Source organism: Lycorma delicatula, chromosome 1, assembly GCF_047948215.1.
Source record: "Lycorma delicatula isolate Av1 chromosome 1, ASM4794821v1, whole genome shotgun sequence".
NCBI lineage: Eukaryota > Metazoa > Arthropoda > Insecta > Hemiptera > Fulgoridae > Lycorma > Lycorma delicatula.
In genome coordinates, this window is record NC_134455.1 from 101,430,851 (window position 1) to 101,453,606 (window position 22,756).

At 30.0% G+C, this 22,756-nt stretch overlaps 1 protein-coding gene across 15 annotated transcripts in view; it reads right to left on the reverse strand.

Moving 5' to 3' along the window:
* The window catches only part of aPKC (protein kinase C iota type), a 713,443-nt gene that overhangs the window by 123,118 nt on the left and 567,569 nt on the right, over positions 1-22,756 (reverse strand). For all 15 annotated transcript variants that reach the window (XM_075358274.1, XM_075358255.1, XM_075358264.1 and 12 more), the window contains 3 exons: positions 15,584-15,764; positions 11,676-11,794; positions 2,990-3,159 (listed from right to left, as the gene is read on the reverse strand). In XM_075358274.1, the coding sequence (XP_075214389.1) occupies positions 2,990-3,159; positions 11,676-11,794; positions 15,584-15,764 (470 nt within the window). The remainder of the gene's footprint in view (positions 1-2,989; positions 3,160-11,675; positions 11,795-15,583; positions 15,765-22,756) is intronic.

Below are 22,756 nucleotides of genomic sequence, written 5' to 3' on the forward strand. Positions count from 1 at the left end.
AAAGGTAACATAATCCCCTTATTTAAAAAAGGCAATAAAAAGAATTTCAATAACTATAGAACATAACATTAACGAGCCACATAACAAAGGTCTTTGAAAGAATACTTCCCAACAGAATAATTACAACAATGGAAACAGAACAGAGTGAAGAGCAGTATGATTTTAGACCTGGAAGAAGTACCATAGATCTCATTTTTTCAGTTTGGCAGTGAATGGAAAAAAGGTTGGGGTATAGCAAAAAGGTGATCATGCTGTTTATTGAGATAGAAAAAGCATGTGGTTCTGTCAGTAGGCAAATATTATAAGAACTGAGAAAAATAGGTATATAAAAAGAATACACTGATATTATTAAGGAAATGTATAGACTACAGATGCAGAGGAAGAACACTATGTGGAAATACAGAATGGTTTAAGATGAGAAATGGACTAAAACAGGGAAATATCTTATCCCCAACGTTGTTTAATGTGGTTATGGAGGGAATGAAGGTTAGAGAAATAGTGGGAGACACAGACAAAAAATTGATATTTACAGATGATATGATGTTATGTGGTGAAACAGTATGCGATGTACAGACCCATTTGGATGGATGGTCTAGTACCATGGAAAAATATGGACTTATAATAAATCAAGAAAAGATTGAAGTGATGGCTTTTGGAAGAGACAGAAATATAGAAAGAAATATTGAATTGAATGGTGAACCCTTGAGATTGGTTAGAAGTTTTACCTACTAAGGAAGTGAGATCTCCAAGAATGGTAAGATATATGAAAAATGAAAAAGACTTTTTAAAAAGGGAGAAATTTGTATCAGGCAGTAAAACATATGGTGTGGAATAAAAAGATACCAGAAAAAGCTAAGATACAATTTAATTTTGTATAATTTATGTATAAATTATACTACATGTCTATTATATTATATGGTACAGAGTTGTGGAATATGACATAGGAGTAGACTTCAAGCAGGAGAGATGAAGTTCCTCAGGGCAATAAACAGAATAAAAAGAATGGATAGGATAATGAATGTAGATATAACAGTGAAACTAAATAGGGAGAGTATGAGGAACAGATTTGAAATGTTATGATAGTATGGGCACATTAAAAGATTGGGGCAGGAGAGCTTAACAGAGAAGTTGGAGGGACTAGAGATTGATGGAAGAAGACCAATGGGACGTCCTAGAAAAATGGAAGCAGGGAATTAGAAACAGTGGTGAGAAGAAGGGATACAGATGGCAGCAGATTGAGAGGAGAAGTGATGGGAAAATTGGAGAAGATGGAGGGAGCCCAGATCCGGCATTAGCTGGAACAAGACCAAGATGTAGATAGGTACTTCTCAAAGATAACTGGTAATGTCGATGAATATTCAAATTAGGAATATTAGTTGGAAGGAAAATGAAAACAAACAGAAAAAAATAGTTTCAAGTGAAGACATGCAATGCAGTCGTGCGATCACACAAGTTAGTTTCTTGGTAACTAACTCAAAAGAGCAATGTAATGTTTGGTCTGGTGTAGTACAACCTTTTCTTCCACACCTCTCCTTACCACTAATGCAGTATTACATTTTCACATCAAAACAGTTTTTTTTTTTTAATTTTGGGAGTGAACAGCATTAAAAAAATACCAACCTGAAAAAAAAAGATCTAAAAACCTTGGAAAAAAGCTTTGTTTGGGGTTGTTTTAATATCATATATTAAGAATAGGATTTATGGATATCATATTTTGAAACACTATGTCTTCAGTTTGCTGGGCTCAGGGTGTGATTAAAAAAGATCCCAAATCAATACCTTCAACAGTTAACAAGTTAACCATTTTTCTTAAATTTTTTCCCAGTTTTCTGCGATTTTCATACACCTAAACCTTCCTTGAGAAATCCTCTATAAAATTATAAAAACCGCATCAAAATTCATAACTCATAACTTCTAGAAGGATCACGAATTAAATATTCAAATTCATATTTTTCAGCCAAGGTAATGAGTCTCATCACATTAATAGATTTGAGATTATTATTGTTCATGTTGTATACCAAAACAGAAAGTGAGTCCCCAGAAAATCTGGAAAATTTCAATATTCTTTAATATAAAGAAAAAATTTAGAAAAAACTTCTACAGACGACTTATCAGGATTAAAAAATCAAAATCAGAGTAATATTATAATTAAAAAATATAGTTAACTGAATTTATTTAAGAATTTTAAATACATCTTTAAAATTAAGTACCTGAGAAAGATAAAACAAAAATAAATAAATACAAAACAAACAAGAAGTAAGAACACATACTACTACCATCAAGTTTTTGTTTTCTTGTTTATATGGTAAGTAAAAAACTTAGGTACATGTGTTTTACTTCATGTTTGTCTGTATTTTATGAATAATATTAGGATTGTTAACCCGTGAAAGACAGGTTAAAAAGATTTTGAAAAATTGTATAAATTTTAAATATGTAATATCATAGATTTAAAGATTTTAATAAAGTAGTCATAATGTGTAATACTTTTTTAGTGATAATTATGTAAAAGGTTTACAATATAAGATGAAAGGAAGGTTTAAGCAAAAGATCAGAAATTTTACTTACAGATTCTTCATAATTACGTAATATCAAAAAACATATTAACATAACTTACAACTGAACAAATAACTTGTTGAATAAGTCCTTTCTGAAGATTATATCTCAAAAATCACTAACAGAAATAATATAACTATTACAAAAAGATTTTATGATTAAAGTTTTTTCAACTTTTATTTCAACTATATTTTATCACTTTTCTATTTTTTATAATACTATTATTACCTGATTGTAGATAATTAATTTCCTAATTCTACTAAAAAAAACTTACTTAAAAAATTAAAAATCTGAATAAAACAGTTACAAACTGAATAAAAAATGGAAGATTATATATATATATATATATACGTAAATACATATATATTTACTACCTTATAACAGTGAATAAGCTTAATAATATAAATGCAATATTCAAAACCGTTTTATAACTTACCATTTCCCAATCTATACTCTTGAAAAATGGATGATTTGCAATATCTAGGAATCCAGTTTCTCTATGACATCCCAATCGGTCAACAGGATTCTTGTTAAGAAAACCCTTGAGTACTGAAGCTGCTTTTACTGATAGGGAGCGTGGAATACGGATTGTTTTTTCAAGAATAACTGCAACAGTATGGCAATAAATTAGGTAAATATTTATAATTACAATAAAGCTATAACTATGTATAGTTGAATATAGCATAAATAGCACCTAACTGATAGCTATGTACCTCTCACCAACTACGTTATGGATGCTATTTACCACCGGACTGGTGTACTGGTTAACTCATCGTTGTAAATCAGTTGTTTAACAGTAGATTTTCAAATTCGAAGGTTCTGAGGTTCAAATTCTAGTAAATATTAGTTGCTTTTATGCAGATTTGAATTCTAGACAGTGGATACCAGCATACTTTGATGGTTATAGTTCAATTAACCACATGCCTCAGAAATGGTCAACCTGAGGCTGCAGAAGATTACACTCATTTATATGTCATACATATCATCCTCATTCTCATTGGGCCATGGGGGGGGTTGCTTATTCTTTGCTAGTTGAACAAATTGCAATGTATGCATTAAGCCAAAAAAATTACCTTTCTGAAAATATCAGCTTTTTATTAACGTCTATGCCATACACCACTCCTAAATTATACAAGATACAAACTTTTCAACAAACTTAAAAAAAAAATAGTTTCAATTCAAATTAATTTTTTTTTTCTTTTAAGTGTGTTCAAGTCATATTTATCCTTAATAAATACATAGACTGCAATATTTATTTTCTATTTTGTAGAGAAAGTTTTTCTATATCATCCCATAATCAATTTCTTACAAATAATATCAGCAGCAGCTTTATTTTTTTTGACTGATCTGATGCATTTTTTCATTCCTCTTTATTCTGTACCAATCTCTCCATTATTAAACATACCTCTTACATCCTCCATTAGTTAATACTCATATTCAGATCTTTGTTTTTCTTTACTGTTCTTACCACCTAACACTTGATTTTAGAACCTAATTAACTAAGCTCGGATACCTTAATATAGGTAGGACTCAACAACCCTGTTCTTTTTTTCTTTGCTTTGGACTTCTCTCATCTACAACTCATCTTAAAATGTCTCCAATTTGAACTTCCTCAAGTCACCAAGTTTTATACAATCTCCTTAAAGAACATACTTCAAGAGTCTCTATTCATTGCTTTGCTGGCTTTCTTTCAGGTTTTTACTGGCCATTCATCTTCTGCTGTTTTAAAGCGCACTCCATAGAAATATTTTAAAAACTTTCTAATTCCTTAATCAGTGTTTTATATCAGTAGATTTCTTTTTTATATAAAGATTTTCTTGGCACGTATTTTCTTGTAATTGTCTTTATCTAACAATTATAATACTTGAAATTTTATCTACATAATAATAATTATATAAAAGAACATGTCATGAGTAATTCACAATCAACATCCAGCAACAACTACTGAAGATAAATTTATGAAAATACATACATTATTCTTACAGTGTAAGAAAGGATTTTTTTGAAATATTGAGTTTAAAGGGTTAAAATGGAGTAACAATGAAATTCACAATTTTTTAAAATTTCTCAGTAACAAATGAGGATATTAACTTGATTTTTGGTGTTTTTAATCTTCACATGAATATATAAAAAACTAATTTCTAATTTTTTTGCAATTCCATCATGAAAAGGTTGAAGAAAGATAAAACAATTTTAAACAATGATTACAAATTTTTTCCCACTTCTGACTTATACTAAACGAGATATTCACTATGTTTAAAGTTCCAAATACTCTTCAGATAAATATCTAAAACCAATTTTTGGTTTTTTGAATTTTAATATTTTAAGGGGTAAAAAAACATAATTGTTTTTTACATTTTTACCATCATTTCATGCTACCGCTATTAATCCGTATGAGATTTTGTAACATTGTGATGGTAATTTATGTTTGTAATTCTGATTATGTATTTCATAAGCGAAGTTGTAACTGGAAATCTAAAAACCAATTAGTGGGTTTGGTACTAACCAAACTGTTGCTCTAAGAAATTACAAACACTAGTAGTTTTTATATATTAAACAAGCCTTAATCATTATTGATCATTATTATATTCACAAGCACGAGTTTAATTGTTCAGAGAGGAGTCCAGGGAGCAGAGCCCCCTGGTTAAACAGAAAATGTGAGCAAAGGAAGCGCTGACACTGGCTAAACATTCCCTGACCTTGACAGGAAATATTAGCAACCATATAGTGCAGACGAAGCTGAACAGGAACACTAGTGTGAGTGAGTGTATGTGTGCGTGCGTGCGTGTACACGAGGTCTGTAAATAAAGTAATGAGATTGGTTCAGAAAAACTTTTTATTTACAATCCAATTAAACACAGACTCTATCACCTTCGAAATAATTCCCTTGGGAAGCCACACAATGCCTCAAACAGTTTTCCCAGTCTTCACAGCAATGTTGGAACTCAGAAACCACAATATCCTTCGGATGGTAGATTACATTTTTTTAAATGTTTTCTACTGTTTTAAAATGGTGACTTTTGAGGCTTTTTTTTTAAGTCAGGAACAGGAAAGAGTTACAGGGACTCAAGTTAGGTGAATAAGGTGGTTGTTAAACTATAGGGATGTTTTTATTGGCCAAAAACTCAATAACTGAGAGTACAGCGTGACAAGGTGCATTGTCATGATGCAGCATCCAGTTTTCTTTGATGGCTAGTCTCACGCAGGCAACTCTTTTCCGCAATCTTTTAAGAATTTCTATAAACATATTATTTACAGTCCATCCTGTTGACAAAAACTCCTTATGGACAATGCCATGACTATCGAAGAAACAAATTAGCATGGGTTTGATTTTTTATTTGCTAATTTTTGCTTTTTTGGAACGTGGTGAGTTTGAAGTGTGCCACTCCTTGCTCTGGCATTTTGTTTCTGGGTCGTATTCAAATATCCAAGATTCATCACCAGTAATAACATTTTTTTTTATAAAATCAGTATCAGTTTCAATTGGCCCTAGAAGACTGGCACACTTCCACCCTGTTGTTTTTCTGTTCAACAGTGAGACTTTTTGGGATCAATTTTACACAAACTTTTTTCATGTTGAATTCATTTGTTAAAATTTGATGGACTGTGGTATGGTTCAAATTCAATTGTTCTGCAATCATTCTGACACTTAATAGCCAGTCGTACCACATCAAGTCTCTGATTCGCTCAACATTGTTGTCACTTTTTGACATTAACAGTCTTCCAGAGCGTGGGATCGTCCACAACTGATTCTGAGCCATCTGAAAATGCTTTAAACCACCTAAAAACTTGGCTTGTGACAGAGCATCATCTCAATAAGCCCTTTTCAGTTTTGAAAAACATTTCAGTAGCACCCTCAGCGAGTTTAACACGAAACTCGATTGCACAACGTTGCTCATAATTAGTATCAATCATTTTTGTAATGCATAACAAAACTCATTTCACAAAAAGTTTGTTTACGTCTCACGTGGCAACAATAGACTAAAAATATTAATACCTAATATAAATCATCTATTCATATAACCATATGTTTACTAGTAACTTTACAGTATTGCTTTGACTGCCAAAAAAAACTAGTCTCATTACTTTATTTGCAGACCTCGTATATACTGGTGTGTGTGTGTATGTATATATATATAAATATATATATACACACCAAATATATTCACATAAGTGTATTTCTTTCATTAAAATAATGAAAATAAGAGTTTGTATGATATATAGGCATGGAAATGCTTTGTTTAATGAGTTTATGGCTAGCAAAAGATTTTCCCAGATTCTGCTCTACAGAACCAACTAATAATATATTACACTGAAACTTTACAGGCGTTAATTATTGAAAAAATTAGTGGTTTATATACAATCTTTGAAAAATTGAAACTGAAATTGGATTGAGAAATTGAAAAAAGGTCACAGAACTGCATTTGAGCTAGTTTTTGAGAAAATTGTAAAAACCCTAAAAAACTGGAAATTGGAAAGGACCATTCTTTAGGTTTGCTGAAAACTTATTTTTGTAAAATTTCAGCCAAACAAAACTTCAACAGAAAATTTGTAGAGAAATTTTTAGAAAATTGGTGTAATTAAGTTCAATAAAAACTGAATAACATTTTTAAAAATCCATTTTTATTGAAAAAAAAAATTCTGAAAACCTTGCAACCTAAATGATAAGTTAAAAGAAAAGCATACTTCTGTCAAATTAATTTTATAACATGCAATTTAATTAAGTTAGTACAATATTACACTAGATACTCAAAATGTCCACCTCCACTGTCAACCCATATTCAGCATCATGATTTATGGACACCTACCCTCACCGACATTCTGAATCTCAAATATAATTCAGTGTAATAGTTAATTTTAAATTTTGAATCTTTATACATAAACTATTGTTCCCATATGAAAATCTAACATTTCAATCAAGGGATCTGACCAGCTACACTTGTAGTTCTTTTTAGCCAGTTATTATGAAGTAAAAAAAATATGCTTCATTTTTGCTTTAAAAATGAAACATATTTGGAAATGCTTCATTAGGAAGATGAATTATGCAGTGAACAAAATGAGCTAACTTCCTAGAAATACAATGTGTGTTATTATCAGGAGGATGTCCTCTAAAAAGAAATCTCATTTTATAAATAATTTAGATAATACTAAACTAATATTAAATTTGAACCAAACTGCCAGTCATTGGAATGTACAGGCCATTCTTGCTTGCATGTACAGGTCATTTTGCTTGTCGACTTACTCTCTAAAGTTAAATACACCTTGTCACTGAAGATGATTTTCTTAACAAAATCAACATCCACTTGTTGAATTTCCAGCACCCAACTGACGAACACAGACCATTTCAAATGGTCATCTGACTTCAGTTTAGTAACTGAATCTTGAATAGGAGCAGATTCAGATACTTTGTTAAAATCCATTGCATTGTACTATTTGCAATCTCCAGTTGCAGTGACAATGATGCTTTGGTACACTCTGCCATGCTATTGGCGAACAATTGGTACAAGGTCGAGCTGTTTTTTGTCTACAACCAAACTTGTTCATTAAAATTTTTCAACTAATCTTTTCACAGTTGTTTCTTTTAGGGCTTTTCTCCAAATTATCATGTAATTTGTACACTGTCTTACTGAAAAAGAGTCTCCATACTTGTAATGTATTTTAACGATTGTCACTCACTCTGTCGTTATGTTGTGCTCTGCAATGACCAACTGCAATATGTTTACTTCAAGATGTGACCTTAGAGAACAGTGCCAACCTTGTGAGGAAGAAATAGTGCATAACTTAAACATCACCTATTAATTTTGAGGCACCTGTTTTATATATATATATATATAAAGCTAAGTTAGTGGTGTAAATTGTACATATACAACAGGATTTTAGTATGTAAAACCATTGTTCATCCAACTATAAAATGTAATTTAAGAAGTTAATAAAAGAATTTCCTGGTTTTGATAAATAATGCATTAATAAAACTTACATCATTTTGATTCTGTCTAATCGACCCTTAAAATTCATCAACTTATTATTTGAAAAACTGAAAGTTAAACTAAGGTTTACAGTAGGAATCCTATGTTTATACCCTCAAGCAACTAATTTACCTTTGGTGGATTAATTAAAATAGTAATGAAGAAGCCATCTGTATAACAAATGGTCATTATTTGATGCAGAAATTATAATTATGTTTATCCATTAAGTGCTATAACTAAAGAATTTTAGACAACCTATTCTTGAGTATCCTCAAGAATAAAAGCATCCTATAAGATGCTTTTATTCTTGTAAACAAGAATTCCTTTCAGGAATTCTAGGAATAGAGAAGTGAAATGCTTTATTGCCTTATTCAATGATTTGAATGTACTGAACATCTCAAGCCAACAAATCTAGATTTGCCTCCACAAATCTTGGATAGTACTTTTCTTACTATCCCTTTAACTTGTTTCCCTTAAAATAGTTTATTATCAAACAAGTGAAATTAATGAAAACTTATAAGTAGACTCCCAATGAATAAACAATCCAGTTTTATCTCCTGAAATTGTTACTAAGATGTAAGTAGTTCACAAAGTTACAATTTCTTTTTCTTCTTCAACCATCATTAACACAATAAATTTATATGTTATTTTTCATCTTAGTAGATAGGGATTCCTTTTTTTTATATTTTCAAATTATATGATGTTTAAAATACAATTTAATTTAATTCTGATTATTCACTTAAACAATATATTTTATTCACTGATACAACAGCTTATGTAATGACAAAAGAATAGATAGTCAACAACATAACAATAAAAACAATAGCGGTACCGACTAAAAATAACTAAGATATGGATAATTTGGACATTCAGCAAAATGGCCATGAGCCCATTCCTAAAACAAGACTATAAAAATGAAGTTGGGATTTCATTTTTTATGACATATATATATCATTAAAACTGGATCCCACCAATAGTAGATGAAAGTCTGATCTCTAGTAAAATCTTTACTATAGAACAGATCAAAAAGTACCAATAGCAAATTGAGAAAAACTTTTCTGGGTGGAATCTAAATGGAGCTGATTGGCAGAGGAGTAACCAACAATTCAATAGAATGATAATCTACCCAAGAGCTCAGGTAGATTATTAATTCTATCTTGTAGAACTTTACCATAAATCTACTACCTATACCATAACTTCTATTGTCCAAAGTATGTAAAAACAGAATACAATTTTTATGAATAAAATTTCATTTTTTAAATGTTATATACACAACATGCATTCATTTAAATAAGAACTAAGATTGTTATACACAATATTTCTTGTTGGTGCAAAATAAATTTTGGAATATTAATTATATACAAGAAATATGTTTTTTAAGCAACTAGGAAACTTAATCCATTAGATTTCACGTAACTTTCAAATGAAAGTATTGAATTTTCATGCAAACACTCAGACAAACCTGAGGAACAGAAGAATACACAATTCACAAACCTATCTACATTCACCGAATACAATGTCTTTTTGTATACATTACATGATGTACTTATTTGATATAACAAATACACTGCCTTCGAAACTCCAACCAGGAAACTATCTGGAATCTGCCATCCACATATTGACTCCATAATGAAAACTATGACCATACACCCAGGAGATTCATAACATTAAGCCTTCTATTTCAGGTCGAACATGATGCTAATCTTAGTTACTGTTGCCAAATGCTGTGCTTAATATTGATAAATGCAACATTAGCTGATAGATGTTGGGGAACTTGCAGTCCATCTTCATGCCTGCACACTAATTCCTCCCCACCAAGCCAGCTGACTGCACACAACATGCACACCACAGCAGTGCTGTGGTCATCCCACCACAATTGCGAGCCACAATTCCCCAACTACCACCCACTAGGCCAAGCTGACTTCATCAGACCAGCAACTAGGCTCAACAGCATTTCTCAGGGCTACCTTAACACCACATAAAAGACCCTATTCAGGGCCACAACTATAAAATACCAAAGAGCTCTTTTCATTTCTTTTTCTGTTTAGCCTCCACAACCCGCGGAAGGTATTACTTCAGAGAACGAATCAGGATGATATGTATAAATGTAAATGAAACAGCTCTTTTCCGAGCTACTACAAGGTTTTATGGTGCCATGAGCCATCAAAGCCATCTGGCAATATTATAAAAAAAATTTGTTACTAATAAATAAAAAAGGACTTCCAAAAAACAGCCACTTTCATTTATAAATTTCTGGCCTAAGAATCTGTTTCAGTCAAATAACTTTGAATAACTCAACTAAAATGAATAAATAAAATCTACTGGCTCACACCTTTTTGCATCATAACACATAAATCAGGATTTTCAATGAACTTGATATTAATTTGTAGTCAGTCTGGTTGACCATTTAACCTTGAGGTTATGTTTATTGAAGACTAGGCAGGGTTTTGAATTATTTCATTCTCAAAGACATCATTCTCAGAATAAAATCTGTCATAAATATCATCTTTCCAACAATAATGAATCCTTTTCCTAATGCAACCTTCAAATTTGTTTTACTTTATATGACATGGTTTTCTTCTTATTTAACCATAGTCTCTTTGACTGAAAAGAACTTGTCCTAACAATCAAAATATTAACATAAGTACAAAACTATAACACAGTTATTCACATCCTTTAAACAAGTAAACAGATTATTAAGACATAGAGAGCCAAAGTAGAAGCCTAATAACATAAGGAAGCAAAAGACATAACTCTAAAATATCATATATGTTGCACTGGAGCATGAGGTCGCATTTAGTGTCAACAGAATCTATTACTAAGGATAAATTTAAAGAAAATCTATGCATAAGATGAAAAAAAATTAGTTATGTGTTCTAGTTATGTGATTTTAGGCAAATAGAATCAAGTCAATATAAATATATTGTTACACTAGTGATAAACTTATAAAAAATTATAAATAAATGTTGGAAGAAAAACTTGTACATAAAAAAAGATCTTAAAAACCCCCTAACATTAGTTAAAGGAGAACATATGTACAAAAAAAAAAATTTGTTTTATAGCCATAAAAAACATGTTAAATATTTAGTATGAAAAGGAGTGCAGGGATTATAATAAATTATTATATTATAGCTTAAATGTATATTGACATCTAACCTTGGAAAAGGTAATCTTCAGTATTTTGATCAGGGTTTTCTGAGGCACCAGCAATATCAAATGGACTTCGTCCCGCTAACATTTCATACAACAACACACCAAGTGCCCACCAATCCACACTGAAACAAAAAATGAAATTCTTGTATTAACAAAAAATTAAAATAGTAGCCAATTAATAGTTAACATTTACTACACAATTATACACAGATCTGTATGTACCATTTCATATTTGTATTTATACCTACCAACAAATTTTGAAGAAACTTTTCTGCAAGTAACAAGGATGCAGAAAAAGATATTCATGCACCCTTATACAAAATTATTTTACATGCTAATGCCAAGACAAAGTCCCAGTATAATTAAAAGGCTTTATGAAATTTAAATATTTAGCAATACTTATATGCTCTTTAAATATACAATTAGCTTTAGAAACACTTGTTATAAAAACATAGGACACAGCTGCCTAGATATCTGAATCAAGACAGGTTCACTTTTGATACTTACAATATCATATGAATCTGTAAAAAATACTTAATTCAGTAAAAAAAATATTTTCTAAGCAATAATTATCATTATTAACTTGCACCTTTAAGGTCTTCAATGTCACTCCTGTTTTGGAAGATAAGAAAAATTTGAATGCCAGACCTAAAGCCCCAAATCTGTATAATAATAAAAGATGAGCTGAGACTAAGTTTTTGATCTATTCCCAGCTTGCCTAATTTTGTGCAGATGTATAATAATGAATTCATCAAAAAAGAGTGACGAGAACACAAAACTGAAGAAAGCAATAGAGCTAAAATTTGTCAACTTTCCATGGAGAAAGGTAAGGACTTATAACTATCTCACCAGATACCTGGAAAGAACTGGAGTGAAAACAATTTACACAACAGGAATTCATTAAAGAAAAATGATCTAAAATGATTCAAGCTCTGCTTGTAAAGCTTCATAAAAAATTTTTAGTTTCTTCTGGAAACACAATCTACAGACAGCAGAATTCCTATAATTCAAACATTCAAGGGAACAAAAAAAATTCAACTTATGGAAAATTTAAGTTAGAGAAACATACATATGAAATTACTACCCACTGTAAATTCACTTACGTAAAATGTACAACACTATTTAAAAAAAATATTGCATTTTTTTCCATATAGTTTTATTATATCACAACAATATTATTACATGGCTTAATTCAGCATTATAAATACAGTATACAGTACATACTACTGGTTAGTATGTATATATGTAGTTGGTAAGTTACACTTAACTTACCTGAAGAGTATTCATTACCGCAGAAGACACTAACAAAATCTAGGCTAATAAGTACACACCAAAATACTGTATATTAATCACATTTTTCTCACCAATAATTAGTTTACTGCACAAAAATCTTTAATGAATGAAAAATATAAAAACCTAAAACTTAATATGAATAGTAAAAATATCACTGTTGTATATAAAGCATGATTCAGTTTTAATTTGAGTATTGTGTTTTTAAAAGTTTTTCAGATAAAATAAAAACAATATTAAAATTATAAAAAATAAAATAAAAAGTGAAGAATAATTACTGGCTCTTTCATTAAAAAAAAATTAATTTAATTAAAATCAATTAAAAACATTGTTGATAGTTGTGCGATGTTTATTCTGATGCAGTGTAGTTAACCATTTTTCGACATCTGCCACAGCGTAAAAAACTGATTCTGGTACATCATCTTCTGATTCAACAAATAGAATCAACGTTATCCATAACTCCCATTAAAGTTGGGGCTGGTTCGCAGGGTTTGTTATCCAAAAATTGTTATCCAAATCAGTCTCTATGGTGTCATTTTCATTTGCCTTTGCGTTATCGTATTGATTACAATATCTTTGTCAGTAGCGTATTCAACTACTACCAAACCTTCATCTATAGAAACATAATCCCAAATGTTACATCGCTGTGATAAACATTGGTTACTGATTCCCATTCATTATCATCACCACCATATTATTGCTAGAACAAAGATTTTCATTGCTAGTTTGTTCACATTCTGACAAAACAACGGATTGTTGTGGGTTTTTAAATCCAGCTTTTTTAGAACTGTTAAAAACTGTTAAGCTCAGTCACATTATTCCAAGATTTTTTAAAACTTCCCGCAGATAATGTTATTATCCCGCAATTAATTTCTGGTAACGTTTTCATTATAATCCTTTTCCTGTACATTTCCTTAAAATGTTTTATAATGTCCTGATCCATTGGTTGTAGTTTAGAGGTAACATATGGTAGAAATAAAACGCATTTTATTGATAACAATTCCTGAGGAAATGATTTTGAATGTGCCAGGCAGTTATCAATAAATAGAATAATCTTTCTATTTTTTAAATGATAATAATGATCAGATTAGAATAAATATTTTTTGAAGAATTTACTAGTAATCCATGCTTTTCTACTGGCTTTGTACTGGATAGGCAAAGATTTAACATTAGCAAAATAACGTCGATTTTTCAATTTACCACTTAAGAGAGGTTACAAATTTTCTGTCCCTGACATGTTCACACCTGAAAGAACTATGACGCAGTCTTTACTTCGTTTCTCATCATGGCATTTATCACCTTTAAAAGTTAACATTTGTAAAACAGTCCAGTTTCATCAGCGTTAAAAATGTCCAATTCGTTGTATTTGCTCATAATTTCTTTTAGCGTACCATTTATTCATATTACAAACTTCTTCATTTACACTGGCACTTTCCCCACAAACATTTTTAAAAATTATTCCATGTCTATCTAAACTTATTAAGCCAACCCATACTAGCTTTGAAATCCATACAGTTGAATGGTCTCAAAAAGTACTCACCTTTTACACATAAATTTGGTTCACCGATAGGTAAATTTTGATCACATTGTTTTTAAACCTCTCCAAACCAGAAAAAGAATACCCTTGTTTACAGTAGCAAACAAACATACGAAAACTATGCATATATGTGGTTATAAAGACACATTGACCAATACTTCTTACAACAAACAAGTTCCGGTGAATACTGATGTCTGATGTATAAGATTTCGCTTCCCTCTTTACTGTACGATGAATCTTCCTTTTTTATTATCGTATGGTAATGGAAGTGAATCATGCTTGTTTCATATTTCTGAACTGAAAATAGGATCAGTATTATAGGTCTAGGGTGTTTTTATTTTTTGTAATAAACTAATCAAATTTTTTACTTCGACTTTTGTTCAAGTTAAAGAAATTATACTTCTGTATAATGTAATACAATACGGCTGGGAATTAGATAAATTTAGAGTTGCAAAAATTTTCAAGTTATAGGTATTCTAGTTACAGGGATTTAATTGTACTTGCATATCACATCAATTTTTTTTAATTCTACTCTTTATATTCAGGCTGCATCTAAAAACATACAAAACCTTCCAACAAATATATTTATAAATTACAACATACATAATAAAATAGTAGCAGAGAATCACTTAATCTTAATTATATTAGCCCCAATGACAAAAATCTGTATGTAACTGAGCATTAATTAATTTTAGTTTTTTCTTAAATAATTATACACTAACCACTCAACAGACTAACCACAGCTGCTAATTATATATGAATTTTATAGAATGTAAAAATGGCAATCCTGATAAGGTCCCAGGACCTATCAGATAACAGATACAACTCTTACACAGAGGTCAGCAGATATCCATGATCTTTACCTTTATTTACCTACTTCAACCACCTCATCTTCCACATTAAAATACATGCAAAACTATCTCTTAAGTCATAATAATAAAATAAAGATTAGCAGTTCCTTTTCATTTTTAATTCCTACAAAAATTAAAAACCTATTATGCTCATTAAACCAATTTCAGAACATTATGAGTAATAAATCCTTCTGTATATTTAAATAAAAATAAGATATGTCAATATGTAATACCTGAAACCATAGTCTTCGCCTCTTAATATTTCGGGAGCTATATAGTTTGGTGTACCACAGAATGTGGATGTTGTATCTCCTGGTCGAATACCTTCTTTACACATACCATAATCTGTCAACTTAATATGTCCTTCATGATCTAATAAGACATTATCCAATTTTAAATCACGATAAATAATACCTGCAACAGAAAAAGGGGTATATTACACTGCAGCATAAACAAATATATTAAGAAGCTGTAATAATATACTTTCAGATAATATTTTAACATTCCATGTTTCAAATTAAATAGAATATCCATTTTAAATTAACCCTTTTAACGTAAATAGTCAAAACAATTTCCAGCTCATACTAATGCACATAAAAGCTGGTTTCTGTTTTAATATTACTATGTACTCACCCTTCTGTAGTGTCATCATCCATCCAAAAGTTTTTTAAAAAAGTCACACGCACTATATGCAAGTACATAAAATGTATAATTTTACATACACTTTAATGTTGTAAATTCAAATTTTCATTTCTATAAAATACCCAGTTTTATTACTTGTTAATTATTTTTAAACCATTTTCAACTAAAAAAATTAGTTAAAAGACATTTTCAGACATTTTGGGTAACTACTTCTAAAATTAATAACAAGTATTTCAATTTATTGTAATTATTATTTGTTACCAGTAGATTGATAATAATCAGGATTGTATTTGAACGTTTATTATTTATTTTCCATTTATCAGAATATTGAAAAAAATAAGTATTATTACATTTTGTTGCAGAAAAAAAGGATTTTTTAAACACAATAAATAACTGGTTCAATTGTTAATAAAGATTTATCCAAATAAAGACTGTTTGAAAATTGTTTGATCTGTTGCTAGTAAATGAAGAAAATTAATATAATAAAATGATGATGCTATTTATTTGAAAATTTTTTTATAAATCACAAATCATAAAAAATTACTTTGTAAAGCAAATAATTTCTATTTTACAAACGCTTTTACCAGTTTATCTATTATTATTTATCGTAGACAAAGATGAACATCAAACAAATTTACAGAATATGATTTCTTATCAGATAGATAAAATTGTTTATCAAACTTCAAACAGAAATAAAAATATTATGATCTAATTTAATTTTATTTCTCATATCAATGAATTATATCACTACTTTTGAGTACACTGTTTCTTTTTAAAAAAAAAATTTAGTTATCCTTTTGATGCACGTATGTCTAAAACAATGTTCTTTTTTAATGTAAAGTATGTGATATTTATATTTCTTAAGGAAAGCAAAGAAGGTATGAAAGGACTAACAGAGACAGACACCAAACGCACAGAACAGATTAGTCGAACAGAGATATCTATTTTTCATAATGATCTAATGCAATAAATTTTTCATTTAATCTTTCCATCTCATATATTTGAAAAGCTACTGATTCTCACAAAAGGTAAAAAGTATCATATTAATCAAAATTTCAGAAAGTAAGACAGTAAAATAGATGGTATTTTCCATAACTAATTTAATAACTCACTTTCAGTGCAGTACAAACCTACCAAAGGGGAAAATACTGAAGTCAACTGCATAAGAACAAAATATTTAAATGAAAAAAGATATGATTCTGTTGCTAAAGGTTCAAATGGTACATTCATGTAATATGACTAAAATATTTTTTTTTTCATTTTCTAATGCCTTAACAACAAATGGAAGCATAATTTTCTTTTTACATCATCAAATGATTCTTTTCCTTCGTTAAACTAAACAAAACAAATATACCAAGTAACAACAAATTATACTAAGCAAACTAAAAAGTTTTTTTCATATTTGAAATTATACTTCCTCACAACTGGGCCCTTTTGCAATCCTAATAACAGTTTGGCAATAATCTTATCTAAGCTCAGGTTAACCACTTCAATAATAGTTTAATTCACTTATTTAAAGTGAATTAAATTTACCCATTACACAATATGCCATAATACTAAAACAAATATTCAGATGCAGATAGTAAACAGTTACTGTCAACTATTTTAAGTAAAGATACAGATGATCCTGCAGCAATAGTTGTGTTTGCAGGATTTAACAACTAACAATAACAGAACAACAACAATGATGCTAACCAAAAGTAAACAACTGTATTCTATAATACTGGACCTTGGTTGTATCATCACAACCAAAATCATAAGACATGTAAAAAAAGTGACTACTTTAAAAATATATGATAACAACCTGTAAAAAAATTAAAAAATATTTTCATAAAAACAAAGAAAGTTTGGCATAAAAGAAGTCACAGAATTAATTAAAATAAACAATTTTATAATATGCTAGGACTGCTAATGAAAGGTTAATTCATTTTTATTTTTTAATTGTTTTGATGAACAGTAATAAAATAAAATTGTAACTAAATAACTCAGTAACTCATACACAAGGGCACGCAGTAGAGCATCAATTATCCAAACATCCATTAACCAAACAGTCTATTATCCAATTCAAATTTATTATAAAATTGAATGTGAAATATATAGCTGAAGAATAATGATTTGGCTTTCATTGATAAACAATCTGTCTCAGCCAAAGTCTGTCACCAATGTCATCATTCAACATCAGCAGCATACACACCAGCGTTTGGTTTACAAATGTTAGTAAATGGAGTTACATTATGTACTGTATTCATTTATTGCAGAGTTTTTGAAGTGTTTTTATAATGTCTTTGACTTTTTAAACATTTAGTGCTTTTTAATTTAACTGTTTTACGATGTCTTCAAAAAGAAAGGCAGTAGGCTGTTAATAAACAATAACTACAAATTACTGGTCATCTGAAGAAAGGAGAAATGGCTAGTCATTGGGCTTCCAAATTTAATATTGTTAAATTAACGATTACCAACATAAAAAGTGAACTTACACAAACTTCTTATGATGGTAAACAAGAATTTTTAGAAGATAATACTTCCAGAAAGACTATGAAAACTGCTGATAACAAGTTGGATTGTACAGCGTACATATGGTTTGTGCAACAAATAAGCAAGAGTGGACCTATATTGGGGGCCTATTATTGATGAAAAGGCACTTATAATGAATGAAAAACTTGGAGGCAAACCACACTTTAAACTTACAACAAGCTGGTTGCAAAAATTCAAATCAAGCTATGGTATATGTCAACTAGATATTTCAGGTGAAAAACTTTCTGCTAATTTTGAAAGTACTGATAATTTTAAGAAACAATTTTTGCTTATTATAAAAAAATGGAATCAACATAGAATCTATCTACAATTCTGATTAGATCAGGCTTAACTGGAGAGCTATTCCAGCAAAACATTAGTATCCAGAAACAAAAAATCGCTTCTGGGTTCAAGTTAATAAAGAATATGTTACAATTCTGACGTGCGCAAATGCAAGCGGTTCCAACAGATTAAAATTAATTGTTATAGGAAAATCCAAGAAACCTACTAGTTTCAAAAATGTTAATATGAATAATTTTCTCGTTAATTACTTACTTCTAAGAAACACTACTAGAACTCCTTAAATCTACTTACTTCGAACCAATGGATCAAAATGTTGTAGAAACATTCAAACAGCTATATCGAAAATCTTTTCTACAGTACATAGTACTTAGTGAAAATGAGGAAGTATCCAAACAGTTAATAAAAAGATTCAACTTTAAAGCAAGTGCACATACGACTGCAGATCTTGGAACAGCGTAAAACTGAAACTCTAAAACCAGCGTGAGGAAAAGTTTTAAATCAAACATTAAATGAGGAAAATAAAGCTGATATTGAACATCAAGAAACAGATATTGAAATCGTTCAGTTGATACAGAAGATTCCTCAGTTTGAGAATTGTAGCAAAGAAGTTAATAAATGATTAAGAGTGGGCGGCAAAGCTGATCCTGGTTTTCAGTTACTATCTGATAATCAGACAGTTGTGCCATTAAATGAATGTAATGAAAACTTAACAGATTCTTCTGATAAAGAAAACAAGAATGCTACAAATATTAAATCATCAATGGCAAAAAAGACTTTTGAATTTTGATGGTATGGAGACAGCTTTAAAGTAGGCCGAAAAAGAAGACAAGGTAGATTTTATTCAGCTTATGAATCTTAAAAGGCTTCAGTCTCTAGCACCAAGAAAACAGGGTATCAGTTTGAAGCAGACAGTGATAGATAAATTCTTGAAAAAAGTAAATCCATGGTATGTAGGCCAACTGTATGTTTAAAATTTTAAGTAATTTTTTTAAATTAATTTTACAGGGCAGTATAAAGTAACATACCATACGTAATGCCATACTGTAATTTGTAATATATATATTTTTTATTTTATCAATTAAATGTTGTATTTATAACAGTGTACAAGAAATGATTTTTAAATAAAAACTTTTAATTTTGAACAATGGAATAATATTTTTAATTTACTTATCTATATTACCTGAAATATCGATTACTCAAAACAGTCCTGGTACTGAGAGGCTCAGATAATCAATGCTCTACAGTATTTTATTTCTGTGTGCCAGTACCATAAACTGTTTGGGAATGCACCATTGTTGTGCATTATTTTAATGGCTCTCTAGCACACAGTGAGAGTATTCTGTATAAAATAAGTATTGGCTTCTAGTTTTCACGCATTTTTTTCTCAGTACTTTCAAAACTATTTTTTACCATTTCTTTTTGCCAAAGAACATTTATTTCTTTTAAAATGTTGTAATTTATTAACTAATTAAAAGAGACAGGACATGGTGTGTTCAGGGCATACCTATACGGAAGAAGAAGGGCAGAGAATGACCTCAAGCGTAGTCGGTGTACTCAAATAACCGGACCTTTCAGAGCTGATACTTTAATTGAAACCATGCTGAACAAAAAGGAGAATTTTAAAGCCATTGCAGGGCCTACTATACAAATCCTGCAGCAGAAAGCCTGGGAGGATGAAATGGCGAGGGGTGAGGGATAGCCCTACAGACAATAACACACACTGTAGAAGAAGGGTGACTCCAAACCCCTTGCAGGAAAGAAAAGACCCAGACCCGCCACAGCGCTCTCTAGGGAGCGTATGTAGTAGAGGCATGAGGCATAAAGACCGAGCCCGGCATTTGGGGTGGGGCCCAGAAACGTCATAATCGGGCTTAGCCACCTCATTTCAAAGGTTAGAGGCAGGAAAAAATAAAAGATACTAACTGGCGAGCTGATCTGTCGTGCCAGATGTACTGCCAGCGGATGGGAAGGCCCGTTTCAGTTAAAAGGACAACCTCCTGAGCTGTGCTAAGCTTAATCCTGCAGTATCCAGTTCGGGATGTAGGAGAGAAAAAACTAATTAAAAAGACCAATGTGTAAAAAAAAAAAAATGAATATATAATGTGTTCTTGCTTTCTTACCAATTATATATTAGAAACACCACAATAGCAAAAAATTGTGATAAAGTATATTTTTTGGATGGTATATTCTGTATTTATGTCATGACTAAATTAAAATTTTATCTCAAGTCAATTAATATTTCTCACCCAATTAGAACAATACTCACTAATTAACAATACTGTTAAGAAACAATGAGTGAGAAAGAAGAATAACATAAAGTAACAAGCCATTAAATACATTATAATATCAGCACCCAACAAGCAGTATTGTTATATGTTGCTGTCACTATTAAAAACCCATTCTGCAAATTACTGTAGGTTACTTCAGGTAGAAAAGTGTCCAGTAACTAGAAGCAAGTAAAAAAGGCATGAAGGAAAAATATTTTTTTATAATGGTGGCAGTTAATAAAATAACTCGATTATTAAACAGAAACAAAGCTATTCTTTAGTAAACTTCTTGGACCTTCTTATTTTATAGTAGACAGCGTAGACAGCGAATCAACCTCTGGAAGAGATTTCATTTTTTGTTTTTGTTTGTGAATTCTTATAGCATTTAATTTATATATAAACTATACTCTAAACTAACTCAAGGTTGAGAAATCAAGCAAGACTGAGGGCCAAGTGGTATAGAGATAAGCAAACAATAATGTGGCTGTTTGACTTATGAATCTTTTTATTTGTACCCCTATGAAGTTTTATTAATGCTTACTTTTCTGTCATTAGCGTGCTATTACACTGCAAAAATGTTTTTCTTGTAGCCATTTCATCATCTCTTTCTTTTTAAAACTGGAAGAGAGGATCTTAAAATTCTATATTATTAGGTATTATCCACATAAATACAGTGGATTAATCAATAGATTTGGTATTAAGTAGATTTGGCCAAATGCATAAAATTTCCAGAATTAATTTGGTTATAACAATTCCCATGTGCCTGTTCCTACCTGCCAAACTAAAAGTGCATTAATAATAAACCCCACGTCACCTCCACATGAACAATAATAACTTTCTGCCCTTTTTAAAAGCTAACTTTCCTATACTGTTTTATTGATTTCAGGTTTGGCAATTTTACGGCTTTTACACCAATATTTCTCTTCAGAATTTATTTTTTCTCTTTTATTTCATGAAAAATATAATGATTTCAATTTTTTCCTCAAATTTGGCTTCCTGCATAATTCTTACCTTATTTATTTTTATTTTGTTATATATAGTTTTTAAAATAACTTTTAGAATAACTTTATTTTAATATTATGTTCATGTTCAGTATCATCACAAAATGTAAAAGAGAGTTGCTAAGAGTTAATAATTACAGACATTGCAATATGATAATATAATATATATTGTAATATAATATAATAATCATGGGAACATTGTGATAACCTATTTAATTTCTGTAGAGATTTCTTCTAAGCATTTTGTTTAAATCTGTTCAAAGATGTGTTCTGTGATAATTTTCACATTAATTTTAAGAAAAACACTTTCAAATTATCTGAGAGTACAATAATTTCAAAACTTCTTATTAACTATTGAAAATAGGAATATTTCGACATCTGAATTCCTCCGCTATTAATGTTTAGTAATAATCCAAGTGGAAAATTTGAAGTTGACCTTCAACCTCTGACATTCAGATCTATCTTTCATGAAAGTAAACTCAGGATTTTCAGTGAAGGCCTTTTTATTCTCATATTCTCTCTTTTAAATTGGGAATAAAGGGGCAACATGACAAGTTTAATTATAAACACATTATTATTGTTATAACTGGAATAAGAGCAAATATAAGAAATAATCTTTTAAGGTGAGGGAACTGTAAATCTAATATTTTAGTAATTTTATCATTTAACCTGAAGAAGA